The following is a 10,805-nucleotide window of genomic DNA, read 5'->3' on the forward strand; positions in this document are numbered from 1 at the left end:
CAAAAGTAGCGAATCGAGCGCACTGTTCCGCCAGAAGGCCTTTGCTCTCCGAGGCCTTCAGAGAAGATTTGCACTTATTAACTCCTACACCTGGCAAACAGCAGAGGGCGCCACCACGTGTCTCCTTTTGTACCTGCGAGGATTTTGTGTGCATGCAACAGATGAGAAAAGAAAGTTTATCATTCTGTGTTAAAGTAAGTGTTGGTGGTTGATCTCGCGCACTGTATGTTTATACTGTTCATCAGTCTCTTGTAAAACAGTGCTTTTCCTTCGGTCTCTGCTGCATAAAAGGCCAGATGATGTTGTAATTGAAATAAACCTGAAACGTTACTCAACATTTGCTGATTAGAAGGAAACCCTGTCATTGATAAGCAGTCACTGCAATAAAGCGATTTTATATATTAAGAGTTTTGCAGATCAAGACATTAATGATTTTCAGTAAAAAAGTCAATGCAATACAGGATATGATTTTAATGAGCATTAATAATAGTTCATAATTAAATAAACATCACACACAAGTTAATAATTCATATAAAAAGCAATGCAGTACATAACACTTAGAGAAAACAAGTAACAGACAAAATCAAATTACACAAATAAATTAGATTGCATTTTATTATTTTTTAAAAATTTAGATTCTTTTAGACAAATTACATTTTATTTTATTTTTTGACAATAATGACTAATGCCTAATTACTGCATATTTAAAGACGTAAATCTAACTGAATGAACTGATATTTATGGTTATGATAACTATGATGGTTTATGATAACTATGGTTACCATTTCATATTTCATAAGGATTGTTTTTAATAAACCAAAATAACCTGACCTCAGTTCTGCGAGACCAAATATTTTTATAAGAGCACAAATAATGTTGTAATTTATTATTTATTTAAATCATTTAATTTAGATTATTTCTTTCTCACAGCCAGTTATACAGTGATGGTTTAAAAAGGGTTTTACTAACAATACAACAAAAGCAAACTGGACCACAAACTGTTATCAAAGCACAAATAATGTTGTCTTTTTTCATTTTATTCAAATCATTTGATTTAGACTATTTCATTTCTGTCGCTTCCAAATATTACTTTATAATATAGGTTTTCAGTCGTGGCCTAATAGTTAGAGAGTTGGACTTGTAACCCAAAGGTTGAGGGTTCGAGTCTCAGGTCCGGCAGGGATTGTAGGTGGGGGAGTGAACACTGTCTCAATACCACGACTGAGGTGAGACCCTTGAGCAAGGCACGAACCCCCGACTGCTCCCCGGGCGCCGCAGCATTGGCTGCCCACTGCTCCGGGTGTGTGTTCACTACTGAGTGTATACTTGGATGGGTTAAATGCAGATCACTAATTCCTAGTATGGGTCACACACCACTTCCCTTTCAAATATAAAACAAACCTTAAATACTACAGACAACTGGAAATTAGCTATATATTCTCTATACTTTATTTTATAATCATAATTGTGTATTTTTTTAACAGAACAACCTTCCCTATAAAATGCACACAAATTCAGGACACACACAGCCCATGCTGCACACTGTACACACACACACACACACACACACACAGCCCATGCTGCACACTGTACACACACACACACACACACACACAGCCCATGCTGCACACTGTACACACACACACACACACACAGCCCATGCTGCACACTGTACACACACACACACACACAGCCCATGCTGCACACTGTACACACACACACACACACACAGCCCATGCTGCACACTGTACACACACACACACACACACACACGCAGCCCATGCTACACACTGTACACACACACACACACACACACACACACACACACACACACACAGCCCATGCTACACACTGTACACACAGACACACAGCTCATGCTACACACTGTACACACACACACACACACACAGCCCATGCTACACACTGTACACACAGACATACAGCCCATGCTAGATCACTAGGTTAAATGCAGATCACTAATTCCTAGTATGGGTCACACACCACTTCCCTTTCAAATATAAAACAAACCTTAAATACTACAGACAACTGGAAATTAGCTATATATTCTCTATAGTTTATTTTATAATCATAATTGTGTATTTTTTTAACAGAACAACCTTCCCTATAAAATGCACATAAATTCAGGACACACACAGCCCATGCTGCACACTGTACACACACACACACACACACACACACACAGCCCATGCTGCACACTGTACACACACACACACACACACACACACACAGCCCATGCTGCACACTGTACACACACAAACACACACAGCCCATGCTGCACACTGTACACACACACACACACACACAGCCCATGCTGCACACTGTACACACACAAACACACACACACAGCCCATGCTGCACACTATACACACACAAACACACACAGCCCATGCTGCACACTGTACACACACAGCCCATGCTGCACACTGTACACACACAAACACACACAGCCCATGCTGCACACTGTACACACACACACACACACACAGCCCATGCTGCACACTGTACACACACACACACACACACACACACACACACACAGCCCATGCTACACACTGTACACACAGCTCATGCTGCACACTGTACACACACACACACACACACACACAGCCCATGCTGCACACTGTACACACACACACACACACACACACACAGCCCATGCTGCACACTATACACACACAAACACACACAGCCCATGCTGCACACTGTACACACACACACACACACACACACACACACAGCCCATGCTGCACACTGTACACACACAAACACACACACACAGCCCATGCTGCACACTATACACACACAAACACACACAGCCCATGCTGCACACTGTACACACACAGCCCATGCTGCACACTGTACACACACAAACACACACAGCCCATGCTGCACACTGTACACACACACACACACACACAGCCCATGCTGCACACTGTACACACACACACACACACACACACACACACAGCCCATGCTACACACTGTACACACAGCTCATGCTACACACTGTACACACACACACACACACACACAGCCTATGCTACACACTGTACACACACACAGCCCATGCTACACACTGTACACACACACACACAGCCCATGCTACACACTGTACACACACACACACACACACACACACACACACACACACACAGCCTATGCTACACACTGTACACACACACACACACACACAATGCTACACACTGTATACACACACACAGCCCATGCTACACACTGTACATACACACACACACACACACACACACACACACAGCCCATGCTGCACACTGTACACACACACACACACACACACACACACACACACACACACACACAGCCCATGCTACACACTGTACACACAGCTCATGCTACACACTGTACACACACACACACACACACAATGCTACACACTGTATACACACACACAGCCCATGCTACACACTGTACATACACACACACACACACACACACACACACACACACACACACACAGCCTATGCTACACACTGTACACACACACACACACACACACACAGCAGATATAGCACCATGAACAGGCAGGAACACAGCTGTGTTTGCTATTAAAGCCACGGCCTCAGTGATATACACTATCAGTCACATCACAGGAGGCTTTGTCTTCATCTGCTCACAGTAAACTACATTTTGGCTCCTCAGAAGAGTCATTTTTGCTGTAGATCATTAGTGAACATCATTGTGCGATGACAAATAAGAGAACTGATCACTATCCCATGCTGGAACCACCATCATTTATTCATGTATTTCTAAATGTTGCAATTAAATTTAAGTGATGGGCTTATGTTTGCTCCCCCTTCAAGTTTCTAGAAGAGCTTTGAAAGTCATTTCTAAAACAGTACGCCTTCACTTCCATTTCACAAGAATGACTGCTTATGATTAACTAGATTATCTGGCATATATCACTTTTTTCTTTCTACTAACATACGATACTACAGAAGCTTGTTTCTGCCAAGGGATAAAATTTTTTCATAATTATAAATAATAATAAAACATAATTCAGATTTTTTTTTTTTTTTTCTCAGGATTGCAAGATATAAACGAGAAGTTAAAGAAGATTATCTCACAATTCTGAGAAAAATTAAGAGAATTGTGAGAAAAAGTTACAAGATAAAAAGTCAGAATTACTTTTCTTTTCTTTTTTTATATGGCAGAAACAGGCTTCCACACAATACTGAGGTATAATGGGAATAAAAGTTAGTACTGAAGATAAATAACATTCTCGTGAAGAATAAAGCACATTTAAATTAGAAAAATTTATTTTTTTTGAAATGGCTGAAATAAGCTTTCACATTAACAGTACATATATAAAAAAGCAGGATGAAGAAAAAAAAAAGTGTCACTGAATTGATTTGCATTAAAATGGTTAAGACTGGAACCGTGGGGCAGGAGCGCACAAGCCGTCCATATCCATATGTTTTGGAGTTTCACATCACATATGAAAAGCATAAGATTGTCATCATACTCCGCACCACGACTAACATGCCACTGACGTCCATCGAGAGCCTCTGTCCTGTTCTTCTAGCTGCCGCTCTGATTCTGAAATGGTCAGACACTAAAGGAACCGGACTCAGTAAGAATGGGTGAGTGTCACATTCACAATGGACATCAAGGCATCAGGAAGTCAAGCACACTAAACCACTGCAGCCAGAGGAACTTCCTGTTCGCCCACTGCTTCTGACAAGATGCTTGGATTGTTAAGGAATTGAAAAAAAACCCTTGTAACTGGTTACTGGTGTAACACAAATCCCATCGCTTGATAGTGTTCTGCAGTTTTTTATGCATAATTTGCTTAGCCACAAACCAACAAATAAATTGACATGTTTTTTTTTTTTAACAGTGCATAATGTTCCCATAAAGCTTGTCTTTTTTTCTTTAAGGCCTGCTAATAAGCTCCACTTGTGTGTTTTCAGTTTTTAAAGACCCCTCAAGTCAATAGTGTTATGTAATTTAAGTAAATTGAGTCATCCACCGTTAAAGTAATAAATCACACACTCATTTCAGCTTTAAGGCTAGAGACCCTGCTAAAGAAGACTTCTTTACACCGGCATTAACATGGTTTTCAGGTGATCCAAACATAAATGTAAAACCCTTGGTTTAGTAAGTTTTTTTTCTAAGGAAATCAGTACTTTTATTCAAGGATGCATTAAAGTGATCAAAACTGACAGTAAAGACATTTAAAATGTCTATTTCAAATAAATGATGTTCTTTTGAACTTTCTGTTCATCTGTGAATCCTGAAAAATAAAATGTATCAGTGTTTCCATAAAATATTGAGCTGTGTTCAACATTGATAATAATCAGAAATGTTTGTTGAGCAGTAAATCAGTATATTATTATGATTTCTGAAGATCATGTGACACTGAAGACTGGAGTAATGATGCTGAAAATACAGCTGCAGATCAGAGAAATACATTACAGTTTAACATATATTCACATAGAAAATTTGATTTGAAATTGTAACATTTCACAATTTTTGATCAAATAAATGCAACCTTGGTGAGCAGAAGAGACATCTTTCAAAAACATTAAAACTATCTTACTGACCCCAAAGTGATTGAATCACTAAATATTTCAGGCACCTATTTTCAGCGGTGATTAGTTTGGTCTATTTGAGATCGGATCACTCAAGACTGATGTTAAAACCAGGTAAATCCATTATAAAGGAAGGGCAAGTGAGGTGGCCTGAGAACTCAAACAAACCTGACATGAATAAAATCATTTAAAAAGCTCTAAATCTCTTGCACAGGAAGTTTTCATATGCAAGTCCACAGCGTTCTGTGCTTTCAGACAACATTAGTGATTTGACTGAGACTCACTCTACTGCATGAATCTATGAAATCAACTGTATCAGCCTTCATCTAATCTGACACACAAACACCAGGAAACATCACCGATGGCAAAAATATACAACGTACAGGTGCATATGCAAAAGGAGGAGAGTAAATGATCACAGACACTATAAAATGCAACATCTTTCACGGATGCGCTTGGCCAGACTTTTTCTCTTCTTCTTTCCGTTCTTTTCCTTGCTGTCCTCCATCTTCCTCGCGCGAATTTCCCTCATGAGGTCAAAGAAAACCTGCAATCAAGACACTATAGCATCTTGGAAAATGTATCACTTTAATTCAATTCTAAATTGCTTGCATTCAGAGGTGGGTAGTAAATTTACTTCGTTACATTTACTTGAGTATATTTTTTGGGTAACTAATACTTTTAGAGTATATTTTAAAATGGGTACTTTTACTCTTACTCAAGTATATTTTTAGAGAAAAAATCACTTATTATTGTAAATCCCATTGTTTCATCTTTGACCTCGAGGAATGCAGCTGCTCAAAACTTCAATATGTCATGAACATGTTAAACCTCGTACATGTGCAAATCTGCAAAAAAATATATAAAGAAAAAAAAAATAGGACTTTCGATTTGCTTTTAAACTGTAAACGCTTTTCACTGAACTGTTTTTATTATTTTTCAAGTTCTACATTTTCTCCTTAGCTCCATAAGTTTTGGGAGCTCATTTTTAGTCCATCTCCCATCCTGAATAATCCGTCTTGCAGAGATTGACTAAAAATGAGCTCCTAAAACTTACTGGCAGATTCTGGAAGATAGATTCTTCAAACGGTGGATGTGGTGCTGGTCTGTCAAGAGTCACTCTCAATTTATCTGTCAATAAAGCCTATACAAAAATGAGTCTTCATGCAACACTTCAGCATGTTATTCTTATTAAGTGAGGGTACTTTTTTACCCAAGCAAAGTCTATGAGAACCTGACACACTGCATTTCTGGAATGATGGCGCTGGAGACTAAATGGTTCCTGATGATTCTTCAGAGTGCGCGATGGCGAAATCAAAAGTGAACTGCTAGCGCTCATTCAAATGCAATTCTTCTGTGCGGTCTTCTGAATTAGCGAACATGCAGTATATATAGATATATATGTTTTCTTTAGTTTTAATTTGCCTAACTTTCGATCTGACCCTTTTTAAACGGTGGGTGTTTACGCAGTTGGCTAGAGCAGTGCTGAACGGGGAGACGGTGCGCTCACTCTGTTGTTAGTAAGACCGTCACTCAAGGCTGGCCGTCATATGCTCTGGATCAGAGTAATATCGCGTCCACATCGCAGGCTTTGCGATTGGCAAATCACACGGTCTCAAATCGTGACTGCGATTCAATTTCGCTCTACCAGGTAGTTCTCTCTTCAGAAAGTCAGCAGGCAGAGGGGGACATCACAGGGTTATCCGTGGTGCCAGTGGAATGGCCATCTGCTTGCCGCACGAGGCAGCATCACGTGTTGCTTGCAGACGCACCTGTATATTAATCGGCCTAATTTGCAGCACAATCGGCTGATGCCGATTAATAAAAAATGCCAAAAATCGGCCGATCAATCGGTCAACCTCTATTTGTGACGTCACCCAACATGGAAGTTGTTTTACAGACAGAACAAATTTAGACTGATAAATCATTACAGAAGACATTTTTTTTATCTTAAAATACTGTGCACTGATTAATTGTGTACAATACTGTTTTCATGTTGCCTTGATAACACTTATAGTTTACCAAAAACAGAAAATCTACTCATCCTCAGGTCATCTGAGATCAGCATGAGTTTGTTTCTTCATCAGGTTTGTAGAGATGTGTCTCTGCATCAGTGTCTCAGCAATGGATGCTCTGCAGTGAATGGGTGCCGTCAGAATGAGAGTCCAAACAGCTGATAAAAACATCACAATAATCCACACCACTCCAGTCCATCAGTTAACATCTGGAGAAGACAAAAGCTGAAACACATCCAGCATTAAGATGTTTTTAACTAAAATACGAGTCCATAATCCATAATAACTCTTCCTTCAGTGAAAAAGTGTTCTGGTGTGAATCAGGAGAGAAATCTGCACAAATCAAGCACTGTTTACAAGCCAAAACAGCTCTAAACAAATATGTGGCTGGATTTTGATGAGAGAGACAACAGGAGATGCACTTTTTCACTGGAGGAAGAGTTATTATGGATTATAGACTAAATAAAATAATAAAAAAGTCTTAATGCTGGATTAGTTTCAGCTTTTGTCTTCTCCAGATGTTAACTGATGGACTGGAGGGGTGTGGATTATTGTGATGTTTTTATCAGCTGTTTGGACTCTCATTCTGACGGCACCCATTCACTGCAGAGCATCCATTGCTGAGACACTGATGCAGAGACACATGTATACAAATCTCATCTATATCTTGGATGAGCTAAGGGTGAGGACATTTTCAGCAATTTTTAATTTTGTGGTAAATTATTATTATTTAAATATATATTGTTTTATTAAACGTATAGCCACTGAAGCCCAAAAAAGTAGACAAGTAGGTTAAGAATGCATCCTTAAAACCCTTTCGAGAACAAGATGTAGTTTCAATAGCATTTAGAGAGTAGCTGCCAACCTCTACACTAGTAAACTATCCATTCAGGGTTCCAGATCTGGTTTTGAAGTACTGACCTTGTCTACGTTGGCGCGGGTTTTAGCAGATGTCTCCACGTAGCAGACGCCCCACTGATCCGCTCTGGCTTTGGCCTCGTCGGCGCTCACCTGTCTCCTGTCCTCCAGATCAGACTTATTTCCCACCAACAGGAAGGGGACGTTCTCATCTTCCTTCACCCGCAGAATCTGCTCTCTGAGTGAGAGAGTATCGTTAAGTAGGGGAGTAACGGTACACGTATTCGTACCGAAAATCTTCAGTACAGGTCTTTCGGTTCGGTATGCATGTGTACCAAACAAATCATTATATTTTCTCAGGAAATTCAGACAATAAATGCCGTGTGATGTGGCGCGACATATCGCTGTAAACTAACGCCTCAGTTCTGATGGCAGCACGATCATCCCTTCCTCTTTATTACTAGTTTTAACGCAAAATAAACTTGAATGAACATCTCATCTCTCACGTAATCGCTCAATTAGTGTTTGAAAAGACATCATTAAAACGGCTTGTAAACAAAATGTCACGTAGCATTTAATTTACCTCAGGCAAGTCTCAGCTCGTTAAAGAAAAATTAGTCTAGAGAAGAGCATTTAAAAAAATATTAGACTATATTCTCATTATATTTTACTTTACCTGTTAGTAATGTCTTAATTATTTAATGTTAATGTTGAAATAAATATTTTATGAAACAAGTTATGACTCTGTATTATAGTTAAGAAATAAATAGTAATTGAATTTAAGTTTGTCTGTTGTTAATTATAACCTTATAGAAGGGCTCCCTATAGTTTAGAGCAGAAGCTGAGGTAGATGTTTAGGATACATTTTAATTATAATTGAATTTATTTAAAGAAAGTGCAATTTGTTCAGTAAACCATTGTTAAATAAAAATAAAATGGAAAAAAAGCAATTTATATTTAGTTTTTTTTTCCTCCTGCTGTTTTTGCACTTAAACTTTAACCAAATAAGTATTTAAAGTGTCATTACTAAATAAATAAATAAACCAGTAGACTAGTCACTCATTGGAAACTACCATAATCAAGCACTGTGGCCAAACCCTAATACAATTAGACAAAAAAGATCATGAATAAGATCATTAATTAAAGAGCAACAGTTTAAGTCTACAATCAATGCAGCTCTTTGAAATAAGCTCAGCGCTGTAAATCACCTGAAATCAGCAGTCGCTGCAAAAGACTCTAATTCAGTGATGGAGAAGACGCAGAGGAAGCCCTCGCCGCTGCGGAAGTAGTTATCCCGGATAGCAGCATAGTCCTCCTGACCGGCCGTGTCCAGAATATCTATCTGCACCTCCTCGCCGTCCAGAACCACCTTCTTCCTGTAGCTGTCAGCTTTCGTGGGCTCGTAGTCTTCCACAAACTGAGCAGAAGAAGGTGGGAGATGTAGAAAGTGTTTGCATGTGAACAAATATTGATATACATATGCTAATTGGGATTTATTTAACCCATTTATGACCTTTAACCGATAAAAAAACAAAACATTCAGCAAACTTCCGTAGGGCCTAAAAACTAAAATATTTCATATATATTATATAATCTAAAATAAAACAAACAAAACATGTAACATTTATTTCTTATACATTATAGTCAGTGTTATTTTAGTCTTATTGAGTTACTACTATAGACTTTTCAGTTTCACTTTAATTTTAGTTAGTTTTAATTATTCTGTTGCATGTTTTTGACATTTTTAGTATTTTTTATATATATTGTTTTAATTAATTTATTTTAGTGCATCAAGTTAAAGTACATGAGAATGAACAGGCAATATATTAGATTTTTTGGTATTTTATATTTATTACATTTTATTAAATCAAATAACAATCATTTTAGTTTTATTTAACTGTAACAACCCTGATTATAATATAATACAAATATTTATTTACACCTCAATATCTGTTGTTTTTAACTGAAGAAAATATAATTCTCGAAACCTCTGAAGTCACAAACTGAATTGTGGTTTATTTAATATCAATTCTCCCAGTTTCTGTTAATAAAATTTGAAAACTGTGTCATAATTAAAGTGGAAATACTGGGAATTTTCACATTTCTGTTTTGTGTTCCCATTTGTTCCAAAAGCAAAAGGGGAAAAAAATCCATAATGTTTCTATGACTTTCTAAAATAAGAAAAAACTAAAATATATATTGAGGCATTGATTACAATTGTCAGAAGAGAGAAAGATGTGAAAATGGTCTATATCATGCCAGTTACAGTTTCTGAATCCGGTTCTCAAACTAATGCAAGCTTTATTGAGCTACAGCCTGCTTTAACCAGGTTTAACCAAGATGC

At 38.1% G+C, this 10,805-nt stretch overlaps 1 protein-coding gene across 2 annotated transcripts in view; it reads right to left on the bottom strand.

Annotated features, from left to right (window-relative positions):
* Positions 1-4,290: 4,290 nt before the first annotated feature.
* LOC306862990 (ras-related protein Ral-A) overlaps positions 4,291-10,805 on the bottom strand; it is a 9,287-nt gene continuing 2,772 nt past the window's right edge. For both annotated transcript variants that reach the window (XM_079406124.1, XM_079406123.1), the window contains exons 3-5: positions 9,670-9,878; positions 8,525-8,699; positions 4,291-6,135 (exon numbers count right to left, since the gene is read on the bottom strand). In XM_079406124.1, coding sequence (XP_079262250.1) covers positions 6,013-6,135; positions 8,525-8,699; positions 9,670-9,878 — 507 coding nt within the window. In that variant the 3' untranslated portion in view covers positions 4,291-6,012. The remainder of the gene's footprint in view (positions 6,136-8,524; positions 8,700-9,669; positions 9,879-10,805) is intronic.

The sequence above is a fragment of the Barbus barbus genome (assembly GCF_936440315.1).
Source record: "Barbus barbus genome assembly, chromosome: 44".
In the NCBI taxonomy this organism is placed as follows: Eukaryota; Metazoa; Chordata; class Actinopteri; order Cypriniformes; family Cyprinidae; genus Barbus; species Barbus barbus.